The 18,181-nt window shown below is 41.3% G+C and overlaps 1 protein-coding gene across 1 annotated transcript in view; it reads left to right on the top strand.

Annotated features, from left to right (window-relative positions):
* The window catches only part of CCDC6 (coiled-coil domain containing 6), a 64,384-nt gene extending 59,788 nt beyond the window's left edge, over positions 1 to 4,596 (top strand). Inside the window, exons 8-9 of the mRNA XM_073548268.1 lie at positions 1,289 to 1,413; positions 3,020 to 4,596. Of these exons, the coding sequence (XP_073404369.1) occupies positions 1,289 to 1,413; positions 3,020 to 3,208 (314 nt within the window). The 3' untranslated portion in view covers positions 3,209 to 4,596. The remainder of the gene's footprint in view (positions 1 to 1,288; positions 1,414 to 3,019) is intronic.
* The last annotated feature ends 13,585 nt before the right edge of the window (positions 4,597 to 18,181 follow it).

Below are 18,181 nucleotides of genomic sequence, written 5' to 3'. Positions count from 1 at the left end.
AAACTCTGTGCTAAGTGTCTAAAAGGTGTTCCCAGAATTGTATGTTATCCTAAATTCATGGGGTAGGGTAACTGATAGTCTTTGGCGACCCCCAATGATCCCAAGAAGGGGCATCCGGAACCACATGGACAAGGTTTTGCAGAGTTTCTTCTTGAATGAAGCAGTGTGCATGTGAACTTCTGCTCCATTCATTTTGTATTGATGATGGTGAGAACCCAATAACAGTTAAAACCAGCCATTTTTCTAAGATACTGTAGATCAGGGGACACCCAACTCCAGTTTTCAAGAGTCACCAACCGATCATGGTTTCAGGGGGTCCTTAGTAATGGAATTATCACATGTTTAATAGTAAGGAAATCCTGAAAACATGATCTGTTGGTGGCTTTTGGGGACTGGGGTTGCTGTATATGAACACTTATCTCTCCACAAACATGCACTTTACTTGGCCAAGTATGGATGTTTGTGTTTTGAGAGGAGACAAACCTTTAGCAGAAGAGTATACCCACACATGATGATTTTGCTGTGGAAATGCCCCAACAAGTCCACAGAAACAATATGCAGCCTTTTTGCAGGCAATGGTAGTGTTGTGCCTCATTGTCTGCAAAAGGTGAAATATCCACAACATAACTTGACACTAGTGATGAGCGAGTATACTCGTTGCTTTGGTGTCCTCCGAGTATTTTGGCGTGCTCGGAGATTTAGTTTTCATCGTCTTATCTGCATGATTTGCGACTGCTAGAAAGGCTGATTACATGTGTGGAATGCCTGTTTGTTAGATAATTCCCACATGTATTCAGCCTGTCTACAAGTCGCAAATCATGCAGCTGAGACACCGAAAACTAAATCTCCGAGCACGCCAACATACTCGGAGGACACCCGAGCAACGAGCATACTCGTTCATCACTACTTGACAATTCTAGTCAATTAAGATGACAGATTTTTAATCTATTTTTAGGAATGAGGTTTCATGAAGTCTCATCCACAACGCCTGTAGTATAATATGCAGCAGATTTTTAACGGCAAAGCCACCGTCTGTGTGGACGTACTGTAAAAGCCATAGCTTCCCTAATTGAATATTGAACTAAACCAGGTAAAATCTCACATGCACGGGCCTAGAGCTTGCCGTCATTTCCAGTCAGTAGAAAGGAACCCATTCACATTAATGTTGGCGGTATCACAGACAATCTGTGAAGGGGCAGCCTAACTTTGAATACATGTAATACATTCTAGTGAACGTTTGTCCTGTACAACCTTGTGCTGTGTGTGACCTTTATGTTCTGTGTTTTAGGCTTGTCCTATGCCAGTCACAATGTTGGCTTCACACCTCCAACCTCCCTCACTAGAGCTGGAATGTCTTATTTCAATTCTCCAGGTTTACACGTGCAGCACATGGGTTCATCCCATGGTATTACAGTAAGTAACGAGTGAAGGGGTTTTGCATCTTTTAAAATAGTAATTTCAAAAAGGAACAAAACGTGTACCTTGTGGTCTATTTAAATATTCCTTTTATATACATTATTTGTCCCTTGAAAAAAAAATTCCATCCTAAAAAAAATTCAGGGAAATACCTGTGCCTGCACCATCAGGACCTCAAGAACCCTTCCTGGGTTTAATACACACCCAACATCCCCTGGTTGGTTGGTTAAATATAAAAACAATTGCTGACTCTTGTGATGCTAGAATGTGTAATATTGCACAAAATGCTAAAAATTGCATTTTTTGGTTATTCCGTAATTCTACCTACCCATCCTTACAGTGTACATTAAAAGCACAAAACATTGTAGTGAACTTGCAGTTTGATGCAAAAGTAATGATTCAATTGGAGATAAATTGTTTTAAAGGGAATCTGTCACCCTTTTTTTGGCCTTTCAGCTGCCGGCATAGACATCGGGGGCTTATCTACAGCATTCTGTAATGCTGTAGATAAGCCTCCGATGTAACCTGAAAGTGAAAAAAAAACACGTTATATTATACTGAACCGAGGTGGGCGGTCCGGTCCTATGGATGTCGCCGTCCCGTCCGGCGCCTCCCTTCATGCGATGACGTCCTCTTCTCCTGCCCTGTAATGGCTCTGGCGCAGGCGCATTGCTCTGCCCTATTGAGGGCAGAGCAGAGTCCTGCAGTGCGCAGGTGTCGGGAGAGGTCTGGCGCCTGCGCACTGCAGAATTCTGCTCTGCCCTCAACAGGGCAGAGCAATGCGCCTGCGCCGGAGCCATTTCAGGACGGGAGAAGATGACGTCATCGCATGAAGAAGGGAGGCGCCGGACCGCAACACCCATCGGACCAGACCGCCCACCTCGGTGAGTATAATATAACGTGTTTTTCTTCTCTTTCAGGTTACATCGGGGGCTTATCTACAGCATTACAGAATTCTGTAGATAAGCCCCCGATGTCTATGCCGGCAGCTAATAGGGCAAAAAAGGGTGACAGATTAGTACACAATTGCAAAAAAAACCATGCTTCATAGCGCTATGTCTACAAAAAAGAAGTTACCGCCCCAAACGTGGCAATGTAAGCAACCTGAAATTCTTGTGGACCTGGACAAAATAAAATAGGCTTTGCCCTTAAGAGGGGGGATAAAGCGTGTCCATATGCACTGTTACATTATATATAGATCGATGGGAGGGACCTGATCTATACAAGAGTACAACGGGTCTACTTTAATTCCTGTTTTCCCACCAGTAAACAGTTCTGCTGCCCCTAAATACATTAGACCACAACTCTTTACTCATTTTTGGACAACTGTTTAGCAGTTATTAGAGTTGTGAGTGCCTGTGAGATTTTATGCAGATGGTGGTGAGGTCATAGCCTTACAAAGAAGTTTCCATTTTTATGGTTAGAGGTTTTCAGCGTAGAGAGGCCAACACCAGTTCATCTGCAAAATGAAGGGGCCTTGGCACTCGCTTGAAATAATTAGTGTTTGTCTCTGTTATACTCAACATAATTATGCGTGGGGGTCAGTTTCTGCTTTGCCTGATAAAATATGCTAATATTTAATTATTTTTTTTTCCCCACCCAGAGACCCTCCCCTCGAAGGAGCAACAGCCCTGACAAGTTTAAGCGTCCCACTCCACCTCCATCTCCAAACACCCAGACTCCGGTGCAGCATCCACCTCCGCCACCTCCTCCAGCACAACCCGCTGTCCCGTCAGCTGCATCTCAGTCCACCACTTCCCACAACTCAGCGCATCCTCCCTCTCAGCCCTAGTGCATGTCCTCCGCAGTCTCTGCATCTTGAGTCGGACTCATAACAAGGAACAGTTTACTCAGAGCCAAAGGCTTACTTGTCATATTCGGATTTGACTTTATTTGCACTGAGGTTACATAGGCTTCACTGTCTAATTGTGTCGTAAGTGTCTGTCCCAGACATCAGCCAGTGTTGTGGGTCTGACGGCGTTAACGTTCCCACAGTGTTCCTGTTCCATGTACGTTAGTATCCTGGCTGGGACGCTGCTCCTCTGATGAGCAGGGCAACCTTACTCAATGTTATATCATGCTGCTCAAATGCTTTTTCTTTAAGGCTTTTAGGTTTATATAATAAAAGGGATACCTTTATTATTTTTTTTTTTTTTTTTCCTCATGGATTTTGCATAAACTGTCTAAAGCATGATGGTTTGATTATTTTTTATTTTTTTTTTTTATTTTTTTTAGGGTGGTAGGGGTTTGATTTTAGAAAGTATCCCGTATATCATAAATCACTACATGCAAGTAGTCTTAGACTGCAGCTGCTGAGATGCACATCTTCTGCCCACGCACAGTGGAAACTAGTAACGCCATGCCTGTTTTGCTATCTGAGAGCAGAGCAGTGATCTGATATAACAGCATGTTTCTTATGTTGCAAAAAAAAAAAAAATTATAAAGGCCTATAAAAGCACAGTGTTAAATGTACAAATCATGTGCTAGTAAGGATGTGTTAATGGCTTTACGGAGGTAGGTTCCAGTTATCCAGTGCCTGTAACTCACATACATCTTCTAGCTAGCTATACATAAACCATGCACGGCGGCGTCCATCGCGCACAAACCATGACTGATGCAACAATCACCAAACCAAATCCTCATCTATTAATGACCTGGTAGAAAAATGTGGGAATCCTTGTTTAACTATGTGGAATGTATTGTAAATGGATCTTAAGATTTAATTGTATCAGTTTTAGGTGACTCTTATCCTGTAAGCTGTCCGCAAATCCATTTCTATGACTCATAGTATTTAGAGGTTTTTTTTTTCTGTTCATTTTTTTTTACATATGTATACACTTGGCTGTACAAGCTATAAAAAAATATATCTTGGCAGTTTTTTCTTAATTGCGCAAAGTACGGTATTTTTAATAATTCACGTAAAAATCAATGTTGAAAATACCCTTGATTGAAATTTTAGCAATGTACTTGGCAGCACAGCCAGTCATTTTGTATTGCTTAATAGAAGCAGGACAGGTTACCTATTGAAGTAGCACAGCTTGGCACTAATGAATGCTTATTCAGCAGAATACTGTTAGCCGGTACAATGTATAAAGAATTATTTTGAGTACAATTTTTCTTTTTTCTTTTTTTTTTTTCATTTAGCACAAATAAATTGTTTGGGTTTCACTTTGCAGTGGATCACTGTGTGTTGTTGTTATTGCCTCTATTTAATTGGACATTAGCAGATGGAAATTCCGTTTTAAGCTTAATTGGGTATTTCAATATGTAGTAGGTGTAATAATATTAGCGAATACCTCCAATTAAAAATGTACAGTTCTTCTGATTTGCTGTATTGCTTACCCTATGTGCGGGGCATTGCAGTAACTTGGGTATCCATGGTTACGACCACTCATACTGACGGTTGACTCTTAGTGGTTGTAACCATGGATACCTAGGCTACTGTAATGCCCTGCATAAAGCATACCATTGGGACAGCACACCTGCCGCAGGAACAGTAACTGACCTTTTTATATTTCATTTGAATGGCTATTAACATCTATACACTGGAAAGTATGACATTTTGGGTAAATCCTAATCAAGTGCACCTCTCGTGTTGATACCTTACGAGGATTAGACACAATTTGTGATATTCACTGGACATCTACTGGAATGGTAACTGACTTTTGCATTATGATATCTGAATGACTTACTAACATCCAGTACAGTTTTTCTGCTAAATCCTAACCAAATGTGTGTTAAAGCTTACATGTATTTGACCTATCTGTGACCTTTATTGGTGACTTATTGGGCTACAACTAAAACACAGACACTGGTGTACTAGTTCTTAGTGGACTCTGCACGTGTTAAGGGCATATTTTCTCTTACAAGGAAAAAAGTAGTAAGTGTAAATATACCTTATTAATTTTTTCCCTTCACCCATGACAGCACACCTGAGAGAGGGATCTGCCCAGCTAGCACAGGAGACCTGCTTGAAATAAAAGGGCGGTACCTCTCCCTTGCATCAGTTGGGTTTCCTATAATGGTCGAGTAGCATCATTGCCCAGGTCTCCCCGAGCATGCTCTGGTGATCTCCGAGTATTTTGGCGTGCTCGGAGATTGTTTTTGTCATCTCAGCTGCATGATTCGCGACTTGTAGACAGGCTCAATACATGTGGGAATTCCCTAACAGGCATTCCACACATGTATTCAAGCTGTCTAGCAGTCACAAATCATGCAGCTGAGGCAATGAAAACTAAATCTCTGAGCATGCCAAAATACTTGGACCACCCGAGCAACGAGTCTAGTCACTCATCACTAGTTTCCTGTCCTGACGGGGACCCCTTGTGCTGAAAACACGGTGTTGAAGACTTTGTATTCACTCACCCACGCATGTCCTGGCACTGGAAGTACACGCACAGCGCCTATGTGCCGGTCTTCAGGTTGTGGAAGCGCAGTCTGTGGGACGTTGGTCACAGGTCTACCAACTCTTCTGCGGCCACTGCGCAGCTCTTCCTCTGCCTGCTGACCGCTGCTCCATAGTGAGTCGGGCTTCCAGGGGCGTGTGCTGCTGATATCACGCGTGAAGCACGTTGGAAATGGCCGTGCACGCTGGATCCAAGATGGCAGCACCCATAGCGAAAATGCCGGCACGTGGACACTGGGTGCATCCTGGTGGGGTGGCTGAGGGATGGACATGAATTGGTATGGGAGGAGGCAGGAAGTGCAGTGGATCCCTCTTATAAGGAGGGATGACCACAGAAGAGGCGCTTTTGTCCGAAGCTTCCCATTATGGACGATCACAGTGGACAGCAGGAGCTTTCATCTGTGCTGGTCACCAGCTTGGGCACACTAAGAGGAGCAGCCGTGCCAGTGGTAGGAGTGGCAGCCGTCCCGACCAGAAATTGTGGGCCTCCTGGTGTCGAGGAGGGATGTGATTTGAACTCCTATTCAGCCTCTGAATCTGGTACCCTTGATTGACAGTGGGTGGTGAGTGATCCACGAAAATGTCTCCTTTCTCCATTGCTTCGTTGGACACCGGAACCATGGGTGTATGCTGCTGCCACTAGAAGGCGGACACAATGCAAATAAAGGTAGCTCCTCCTCTGCAGTATACACCCCACCGACAGGAAGTAAGATATCCAGTTTAGCTTAGTGTCAGTAGGAGGTGGACACGGGTCTTTCATTAGACCCTTATCTACCTCAGTGTGCGTCGTTCCCTTTCAGGTTTCCGGAGGGATACGGTGTGAATAGTCACAACTGTACTCACACAAAGAGAGTACGGCGTGTACTGCCACCCCGTATCCTCATACGTCTAGCCGGCAGGACCAAGAGCCCCAACACAGAAGAGTGGCATACGTCAACTACCAGGGAGGGACTCTGAGTTCCTTGGCATTGGCCGAAGTCTCCAAATCCTTCATTGGGCAGAGGTGTCAGTTCCAGCGATATCTGCGGAACACGTTCCCGGCGTGGACAACGGGGCCGCCGACTTTCTCAGCCGCGAGGGCCTCGCGGCAGGGGAATGGTCCCTGCATCAGTAGGTCTTCCATCAAATTTGCCTTCGATGGGGGACCCCGGATGTGGACCTCATGGCGTCCCGTCTGAACAGGAAAATTCCACGGTTTGTTCACAGGGTCCGCGATCCTCTCGCGGTGGGCGCTGATGCTGTGACCATTCCTTGGTCACAGTTCATGCTTCCCTATCTGTTCCCTCCCCTTCCTCTTCTCCCCAAGCGGTTGAAGAAGTTCAAGGCAGAAGGGGTGTCAGTCATCCTCATCGTGCAGGATTGGCCCAGAAGGTCTTGGTTTGCGGACATCATCAACCTTCTCGCGGACGCTCCCTGGAGGCTTCCAGACAGATCAGATCTGCTGCCTTGGGGTCTGATCTACCACACCGATTCTCGGTCGCTCAATTTGACGGCGTGGCCTTTGAGATCGCGGTTCTGAAGAGCTTGGAGTTTTTCAGATCGGGTAATTCACACCATGATCCGGGCTAGGAAGCCATCATTCTTCCAGATTATACTATCGAATGTGGAAGGCCTATTTTGGTTAGTGCGAATCCAATCACATATTTACCAAAAATGCAACAACAAAAACGCAGCAAAACTTTTTGCACTCATTTCTTTATAGCTGAAAAAATGTTGACAGAATTGACTTTTTGCAGATTTCAAAAATGCAGTTCTCAAATTCAATCAGGAAAATAAATATGCATGTTCATGAGATTTTTGAAATTCCACAGCTTTTGCTGGTACGGGAGTTAAAGATTACAAGAGTAGCAAAAAATGCTGCATGTGAACACTGCCTTACACTAATTTATAAAAAGCCAGATTTATGTAATAAAACAGCTGCAAGATTCCAATAATATATTAAAGATGTCCCATCAAAATATGTATTTCATAATCCATCCTGATTTCCCAAGGAATGATGTGTAATGAAAAGTCTCATAGAGGGACTAAGTAAAAAAAAAAAGTTTCTAAAATTTTTTTTAAATTTTTTTGTTTTCTGCTCCCCTCCTTCCCAGAGCCATAACTTTTAAATTTTTCCATCAATATGGCCATGTGAGGGCTTATTTTTTGCGGGACGAGTTGTTCTTTTGAATGACATCATTGGTTTTAGCATGTCGTGTACTCGAAAACGGGAAAAAAAATTCCAAGTGCGGTGAAATTTTACATGTGGGATTGCCACGTTCAGTAGATATTGTGTAATAAGTTATGGTGCTTTTTTTTTAGCCATTTCCCCTTGTGAAAATAAAGAATTCTGGGGCTAAAACAGTATTTTAGTGATAAAAATGCAATTATTAGTATTTCATCACAGAATGGTGTAAAATTCTGTGACACATCTGTGGCGTTAGTATCCTCACTGCATCACTAGATTTAATCAGAAAGGGTTGCAGCTTGTAAAATGGGGTCACTTATAGAGTGTTTTGCTGTCCTGGCACCTCAGGGGCTCTGCCAATGTGACATGACCCTTCTAGAAAAATGAAAGAAATGGATCACAATTTTTTACACAATTTCTCCCAATAGCCCTTTTGAAAAGTAAAAACTTGGAGCTAAAACAATATTTTAGTGGAAATATATATATTTTTTTAGATTTCCGCAGCCCAATGTTACACAATTCTGTGAATCATCTGTGGGTTTAAAATGCTCACTGCACCCCTAGATGAATTCCTCAAGAGGTCTACTTTCTAAAATGAGGTCACATGTGGGTGGTTTCTGCTGTTTTGATAATAGCGACTCTTCAAATGTGACATGGCGCCTGCAGTAGTCTATTCCTGCAGAATCTGTGCTCGAATAGCGCTCCTTCCCTGCCGTGCACCCACACAGTGGTTTTCCACCACATATAGGGTATCCAGTGTACTCAGGAGAAATTGCACAACAAACTGTAAAGTCCATTTTCTCCTGTTACCCTTCGGAAAATGGAAAATTTGGGGCTAAAGCAAAATTTTTAAGGGAAAAGTCATATTTAATTTTTTTTCCTTCCACAATGCTTAACCCCTTCCTTACATTAGACGTACTATTCCGTCCATGTGACCTGGGACTTAAGTGTCCCAGCGATCTGACACTTTATAGTAATGTCCCACATTGGGACAATGTAAAAAAGTAAAAAAAAAAATCATATGTAAAAATAATTTATAAAAAATTCCTAAATAAATAACAATAAAATTCCATAATAAATTCTTTTTTTGGTAAATTAAAAAAACAATAAAAATACACATATTTAGTATCGCCGCATCCGTAATGACCCACCCTATAAAACTGTCCCACTAGTTACCCCCTTTAGTGAACCCCTTCAAAAAAAAAGGCAAAAAACAATGCTTTATCATCATACCGCCAAACAAAATGTGCAATAACACGCGATCAAAAAGATGAATATAAATAAACATGGTACCACTGAAAATGTCATCGTGTCCCGCAAAAAACGAGCCACCACACAGCGTCATCAGCAAAAAAAATAAAAAGTTATAGCTCGCAGAATAAAGGGATGCAAAAATAATTTTTTAAATAAAATTGTTTTGATTGTATAAAAGTGTCAAAACATTAAAAAATTATATAAATGAGGTATCGCTTTAATCGTACTGACCCGAAGAATAAAACCGCTTTATCAATTTTACCAGAGGCGGAGCGGTGTAAACGCCCCCCCCCCAGAAGAAATTTGTGAAATGCTGTTTTCTGCTCATTCTGCGTCCCAAAAATCAGAATAAAAAGCGATCAAAAAATGTCACGTGCCCGAAAATGGTACCAATAAAAACGTCAACTCGTTCCGCAAAACATAAGACCTCACATGACTCGGTGGGTCAAAATATGGAAAAATTATAGCTCTCAAAATGTGGTGATGCAAAAACTTTTTACAATAAAAAGCATCTTTTAGCGTGTGACAGCTGCAAAACATGAAAACCCGCCATAAATAGTAAATCAAACCCCCTGTTATCACCCCCTTAGTTAGGGAAAAATAATAAAATAAAAAAAGTATTTCCATTTTCCCATTAGAGTTAGGGCTGAGATTAGGGTTAGGGGTGGAGTTAGAATTGGGGGGTTTCCACTGTTTAGGCACATCAGGGGCTCTCCAAACACAACATGGGGTACCAGCCCACTCAGGACAAATTGCACAACTTTTGGGGTCCAATTTTTCCTGTTACCCTTGGGAAAATAAAAAATTGGGGGCAAAAATATAATTTCTTTTTAAAAAAATGATTTTTTTTATTTTTATGGCTCTATGTTATAAACTTCTGTGAAGCACTTGGGGGCTCAAAGTGCTCACCACACATCTAAATATGTTCCTTGGGGGGGTCTAGTTTCCAAAATGAGGTCACTTGTGGGGTATGGAAGAGGCCAGGAGCCATTTGGTGAGCTGCATTTCTTGCTACATGTTCACAGACTTACCAGTGAAAAAGCCAAACTTCACATGCCACAAATGCAAGCTTGTGTCCCTGTTGGAGGAAAAGTTGCAAAATCTCGAAGAGAGGTTAGCTACGTTGAAGATCATTAAGGAAGGTGAAGAGTTCTTAGACAGAGCAGAATTATCTCTTCATGTTACAGAAAGAGAAGAAATTCGAAGTGCACCTGAAGAAAAAGAGGAATGGAGACATGTGACCCAGAGAAGCAGGAGGATCAGGAGGCAGTCAGCACCCATACTGCTCAGAAACCAGTACCAGGCTCTTACACAGGAGAACGATGAAGAAATACATCAGGATAAGACTTTGCCAACAAACAGCAACCTTGTACGCCTTCAGAGTCCTCCTGGATGGAGAAAGAAAAATGTTGTGAAGAAGAAACGGAGAGTGGTGGTCATGGGGGATTCCCTGTTGAGAGGAACAGAGGCCGCTATCTGCAGACCGGATATAACTTCAAGAGAAATGTGCTGTCTTCCAGGTGCAAAAATTAAAGATGTGTCTGACAGGATATCAGGACTCTTCAGACCTACAGATGACTACCCATTCCTGCTACTACATGTGGGGACAAATGACACCGCAAGAAACGACCTGGAAACCATCTGCAGAGACTCTGAAGACTTAGGCAAGAAAGTGAAAGAACTGGGAGCGCAGGTGGTCTTCTCTTCCATCCTCCCAGTGGATGGCCATGGAACAAGGAGGTGGAATAAGATTCTGCAGGTGAACAACTGGCTACGTCGATGGTGCCGTCAGCAACGATTTGGATTTATGGATCACAGAGTGAATTACTTTTACGATGGACTACTTGCTAGAGATGGGGTGCACCTTACAAAGACTGGAAAACATGTATTTGGAAGTCGCCTTGCTACACTTGTAAAGAGAGCTTTAAACTAGAACAACATGGGAAGGGAAGCAAAAGACCAGAAAAAGCCTTACACCTGACAAATGCTATTGAGAACTCTGCTATTAGAAGTGGAAAGGAAGAACAAAGACAAAAGAATCTAATTAATAAGAAAATTGGAGAAAGAGAAATCAATCACAAACTAAAATGTTTCTATACTAATGCACAAAGCATGGGCAACAAACAAGGAGAATTGGAACTACCAACACAGGAAAAGAAATATGATGTCATTGGAATCACTGAAACTTGGTGGGACGATACACATGATTGGAATACAAGACTAGAAGGATACAACTTATTTGCAAGAAACAGACTTGATAAACGAGGAGGAGGTGTCGCATTGTATGTTAGAAACGCGTATATCTGCACAGAGATTGAAGCTTCAGAGACTGGGAGTTCTGTGGAAACTGTTTGGGTAAGAATACAAGGACAGAACAATGGAAAGGACACCATTGTAGGCATTTACTACAGGCCGCCTGTGCAAGCTGAAGATATGGATGAACTCTTTATGCATCAAATGGCCAAGTTCTCCAAAAAATATGACATAGTTGTCATGGGAGATTTCAACTATCCAGATATTTGTTGGGAATATCTCTCAGGCAAAACTAACAGGTCAAGGAAATTCTTATCCTCTCTTGCAGACAACTTTATCTTCCAAAAGGTAGGGGAGAAAACAAGGGGAACTGCTACCTTGGATCTAATCCTTATAAACAGGGAGGAAATGGTTGAGGAGGTAAAAGTGGCTGGGACCCTAGGAGGTAGTGACCATGCTATTTTAGAATTTTGGATAACTAGAGGAGGAAGACCTGTGAAGACTCAGACATCAAGGTTAGATTTCAGAAAGGCAGATTTTAAGGGATTCAGAAAGAGAATTGGAGGGATCCAATGGCTGGATATCCTTAAGGACAAAAATGTCCAGGAAAGATGGGAAATCTTGAAAAATGTAATTCTCACAGCACAATTGTTAACAATTCCGAAAAGAGGGAAGAATAGGAAGCATTTAAGGAAACCAGGATGGATGAACACAGAACTTAAGCACATGCTAAAAAGGAAGAAAAAATGTTTATAAAATGGAAAGAGGGAGGCATATCTAAAGAAGAATATAATGCTGTCTACAGAACCTGCAGGGCACAAATCAGATTATCTAAAGCTGAAAATGAATTGAGGCTTGCAAGAGATGTCAAAAGCAATAATAAAGGATTTTGGGGATTTGTCAAAAGTAAAAGAAAAGTCAAAGATGCTATAGGATTTTTACAGGATGAAAATGATGAAATGGTAAGACAGGATGTTGAGAAGGCCGAACTTTTAAATTCCTATTTTGCATCTGTTTTCTCTCAGAAAGGAAATGAAACATCAACTGTTCTTCACTGTCCTATTAAGGGAATAGAAGAATCCAGGATATCTATAAACAGAAAGATAGTGAGGAAACACTTAGCTAACCTAAATGAATTCAAGTCTCCAGGTCCAGATGAATTACACCCCAGAGTACTGAAGGAGATAGCAGAAGAAATTTTTGAACCCCTCGCCATAATCTTTGAAAATTCTTGTAGAACAGGAGAAGTCCCAGAAGACTGGAGAAGAGCAAATGTTGTTCCTATCTTCAAAAAGGGGAAGAAGGTGGACCCAGGCAACTATAGGCCGGTGAGTCTGACTTCTATACCAGGAAAGATCTTTGAACAAATTATTAAACAACATGTATGTCAGTACCTGGATAAGAATGAAGTGATTAAACAGAGTCAGCATGGGTTTGTAACTAATAAGTCTTGTCAGACTAACTTAATTTCCTTCTATGACGGAATCACTGATCGGGTGGATCAAGGAAATGCTGTAGATATAGTATATCTTGACTTCAGCAAAGCATTTGACAAAGTATCTCATACAATCCTTATTGAAAAAATGACTAAGTATGGAATGGACAAGGCAACTGTTAGGTGGATTCATAACTAGCTTAGTGATCGGACGCAAAGAGTGGTCGTAAATGGCTGCACATCCAGTTGGAAGAATGTCTCAAGTGGGGTACCACAGGGCTCTGTCCTGGGCCCTGTATTGTTCAACATCTTTATCAATGATTTAGATGAAGGAATTGAGGGTAAACTGATTAAACTTGCTGATGACACAAAGCTAGGAGGGATAGCTAATACTAGAGAAGAGAGAGAGAGGATTCAAAAAGATATAAATAAACTGGAGAAGTGGGCAGCAACTAACAGAATGGTTTTTAACAGGGAAAAATGCAAAGTACTACATCTGGGCAATAAAAATGAAAAAAGCATATACAGAATAGGAGGAATAGGGCTAAGCAACAGCACATGTGAAAAAGACTTGGGTATACTAATAGATCACAGACTGAATATGAGTCAACAGTGTGATGCAGCAGCAAAAAAGGCAAATGCAATTCTAGGATGTATTAACAGAAGCATACAGTCTAGATCACGTGAAGTCATTATTTCCCTCTACTCCTCTTTGGTCAGACCTCATCTGGAATATTGTGTCCAGTTTTGGGCACCACATTTTAAAAAAGACATCAACAAACTGGAGCAAGTTCAGAAAAGAGCGACCAGAATGGTGACTGGTCTGCAAACCCTGTCTTATGAGGAAAGGTTGCAGGATTTGGGAATGTTTAGTTTGCAAAAGAGAAGACTGAGAGGAGACTTAATAGCTGTCTACAAATATCTAAAGGGCTGTCACATTGTAGAAGGATCAACTTTATTCTCATTTGCACAAGGAAAGACTAGAAGCAATGGGATGAAACTGAATGGGAGGAGACACAGATTAGATATTAGAAAAAACTTTTTGACAGTTAGAGTGATCAATGAGTGGAACAAGCTGCCACGAGAAGTGGTAAGTTCTCCTTCAATGGAAGTCTTCAAACAGAGGCTGGACAGACATCTGACTGGGATGATTTAGCGAATCCTGCTTTGAGCAGGGGGTTGGACCAGATGGCCCAGGAGGTCCCTTCCAACTCTACGATTCTATGATTCTATGATTTCCACTTTTTAGGCACATCAGGGGCTCTCCAAACGCGACATGGCATCCGATCTCAATTCCAGCCAATTTTTGCGTTGAAATAGTCAAACGGCGCTCCTTCCCTTCTGAGCTCTGCCATGCGCCGAAACAGTGGTTCCCCCCCACATATCAGGTATCAGCGTACTCAGGACAAACTGCACAATAACTTTTGCAGTCCAATTTTTCCTGTTACTTTTGGTAAAATAAGAAAAATGAATTAATATTTTTGTGAAAAAAGTTAAATGTTCATTTTTTTAAACATTCCAAGAATTCCTGTGAAGCACTTGAAGGGTTATTAAACTTCTTGAATGTGGTTTTGGGCACCTTGAGGGGTGCAGTTTTTAGAATGGTGTCACTTTAGGGTATTTGCTATCATATAGACTCCTCAAAGTGACTTCAAATGTGATGTGGTCCCTAAAAAAAATAGTGTTGTAAAAATGAGAAATCGCTGGTCAACTTTTAACCCTTATAACTTCCTAACAAAAACAAAAAAATTGGTTTCAAAATGGTGATGATGTAAAGTAAACATGTGGGAAATGATAGTTATTAAGTTTTTTGTGTGCCGTATCTCTGTGATTTAAGGGCATAAAAATGGAGAAATTTTCAAAATTTTCGCTAAATTTCCATTTTTTTCACAAGCGCAAGTTATATGAATAAAGTTTTACCACTAACATGAAGTACAATATGTCACGAGAAAAACAATGTAAAAATCACCGGGATCCATGGAAGCGTTCCAGAGTTATTATCTCATAAAAGAACAGTGGTCAGAATTGTAAAAATTGGCTCGGTCATTAACGTGCAAACCAGCCTTGGGGGTAAAGGGGTTAAATTCTTGTGAAGCATCTGAAGGGTTAATAAACTTCTTGAATATGGTTTTGAGCACCTCGAGGGGTGCACTTTTTAGAATTGTGTCACTTTTGGGTATTTACTGTCATGTGCACCCCTCAAAGTGACTTCAAATATGATGAGGTCCCCAAAAAATGGTTTTGTAAATTTTGTTGGAAAAATGAGAAAAGACAAAAAAATATCCACCTAAATTTACCACTAACAAAGTACAATGTGTCACAAAAAAACAGTCTCAGAATCACTGGGATCCGTTGAAGCGTTCATGATGAGTTATTACATAAAGTGATGCTGGCAGATTTGCAAATTTTGGCCCGGTCAGGAAGGTGAAAGCAGGCTTGGGGGTGAAGGAGTTTAATATACGCTTTGTGAACCTGCCCTTACAGAGGTAATTAGGGCGGTTTATGACAAACATTTTTATGGGACATTTTCTTTAACTAGACAAAAGCGTTCTCCAGTATAACATTGTTTGTGCAGAAATACCCATCCCTCTGTGTATCTATCCAAATAAATAATACGGCTTGTGCAGACAACAAGATTTTCAGTCCCAGTTTGATCCTACAAATCATCAGATTGCACTTGGACCAATGTCATTCTATGGGGCCGTGTATGTTTGAGTTTTTTTTCCTCAGATTGAATCTATCCAAGTAAAAAAATCACAGCCTGCACGACTTGCATCCATAAATCAGATCGCACTCGGCAATGGAAGTCAACGTCAACCCAGACCCAGTATGTCGCGATAAATTCACAACTTGGCTAAGCTAATATGAGTGTATAAAAAAAATTGTCTGAATTTCATCCAGAAAAAAACCAATTGATTTTTCATCTGTCTTGTCATCCGAAGGACATTAGTAATTATGCATCAGCAGTTAATGAAATGTACAAGAACAAACTCAATTTCCTATGTTAATAAAGGCAATGCATCTGTCAAAATTAGATGCTATACATATGATCAGTATAAGATCTGATTTTTTTTTTTTTTTTAATGAGGTCAGTTATATTGTTGGACAGGACTTGGATTAAAATTACAAGCGGGTGAAAGTACCCTTTTAATAACAAAAAAATGCATATAATGTGAACTAGGATTAAATACAGTACCATATTGATGTATAGGAAATTATCACAATAAAAAGGCATTAAAAATGCGCAAAAACCACCAAATGTGAATTAAAGTTACGCAGTATCACTTTAAAACATATAATACTTAAGAATTGAATACATTGACCAACGAGGGTTGTAAACAGGGACGGACTGTGACTGAAATTCAGCCCTGGCATTTGAAATCACACAGGTGTCCTTCCCCCGAGCACCAGAGAGGGATATATTACAATGACTCTATGGCTGGGGTCACACAGGCGAGGAATACGGCTGAGTGAGAGGCGCTAAAAGCACGCATTAGACACGGACCAATGATTCTCTATGGGGTCCCTCGCACCAGCCGTATATTTCTCATCAGTATTCTACGGTCCGTGCCAATCGCAGCATGCTGCGATTGTCAGCGTACTACGACCGTAGTACGCCAATGCAAGTCTATGGGTGCGCAAAAAATACGGACTACACACGGACCACACATATGACCTGCGAGAAATACGCACCCGGTGTCTTTTAGCAAAGCCGGCAATTCAGTGCGCTATACAGTAAACTCACACTGACAGGTTTAATAAAGACACGAAAGAATAGATATAGACACATAGAATACATATATATATATATATATATATATATACACGCATTCTATGTGTCTATATCTATTCTTTCATTTCTTTATTAAAACTGTCATAGGGCTCCATTATATGTCCATTTTGCAAGCCTGCGAGAAAATCTCGCCATACGGATTACATACAGATGCTTACATGCGCAAAATACGCGACCACACCTTGCTTACGGATGACATATGGAGCACTATTTAGGGGCCTGTCATCCGTATTACGCATGTAAAATACTGACCATATTTTGCGTCGGTTAGTGTGACCCCGGCCTATGACTGAAAGCCGGAGGCCATTGGGAGGAATGAAGTTAATTTTCTCCTATTAGCCAGAATTCCAGTGTGGCAGCCACGCAACTAGAAACTAAACTACATCTGCAGGTTAATATCGTTTTGTGACATGACAGGTTCCCTTTAAAGTCTTTCCTTAATCATTGTGGCCACATAATGGAAGATTTACGTAAAGGGTGTAGAAAAAGTTTTCGCTTCTTCTTCTGCCAACTGGAAATGAAAACTATGTCCCAATATACAGGACATAACTGCTGATAGTCCCACCTACAGTGGATTGCCCACCAATAGATGCGATAAGGGTATGTTATCACTTAGTACTGTGGGGGTCTGACTAGTGATCTTCAGACATTAGATATGTGATGCAGCTGCTCCATCCAGCTTGTGCAGAAATCGACAGCACCCGTGACCCATCTATTCATTGAATCCAATGAGTTCTTTGCACATCCCCCTCGGTTGTAATAAATGGGTGGAGAACTACAACACAGAGAGAATAACCACTTTAAGAGAGATCTAAACTCCAGACTCCAGTACAATTATTCAGACACGCAATTTGGCATAAAGAGACTTCTGGAAATTATGCTAATTATTGCGGTAGTATAAGTTGAACTTTTGACATCTTGAAGGTTGACTTATATTGCTGCAATCTGTTAAATGACAGCTTTTATGTTGTTTTCATGAAACTTTAGCTTGCATAGGTTATGGTCATTACTGAGCAAATCATTTTTTTCCTTTTTTTTTTGCTATTTGGCATTAAAGGGAACCTGCTAGCATAACAACTGTATTTACCTGCAGCCATTGTGGGAATCTGCAAGTAAATAATGGTTAAAACGTGCTGGTGTCTAATTGTAAATCCGGCTGCCGGAAGAAAGTGAAGTAGTGTTCTCCCTGCAGCTGCTCACTTCCACTCATTGAGGCAGACGCATTGCAGAGAATAGTCAGCACTCAGGGACACCGCGAGTGCGCTGTAACCATGGCCACTGCACTTTAGGGTTCGCTCACATCTGCGTATTAAAAATTGCTCTTATGTTCATCCTGAAAAGTTGGACTAGTGTCATTCCATATGTCACGCAAGTGCTCTGCAAGTGTGTGGTTTTTTGGTTGCGCGACATCCGTATGACATCCAATTTTAACATTATCTTTTACATAAAAGACTCTAC

The sequence above is a fragment of the Dendrobates tinctorius genome, unplaced genomic scaffold (genome assembly GCF_039654945.1).
Source record: "Dendrobates tinctorius isolate UK_male_01 unplaced genomic scaffold, ASM3965494v1 ptg000156l, whole genome shotgun sequence".
Classification (NCBI taxonomy): domain Eukaryota; kingdom Metazoa; phylum Chordata; class Amphibia; order Anura; family Dendrobatidae; genus Dendrobates; species Dendrobates tinctorius.
Note: the sequence above shows the minus strand (reverse complement) of the source record. Positions and strands in the feature narration are given on the sequence as shown.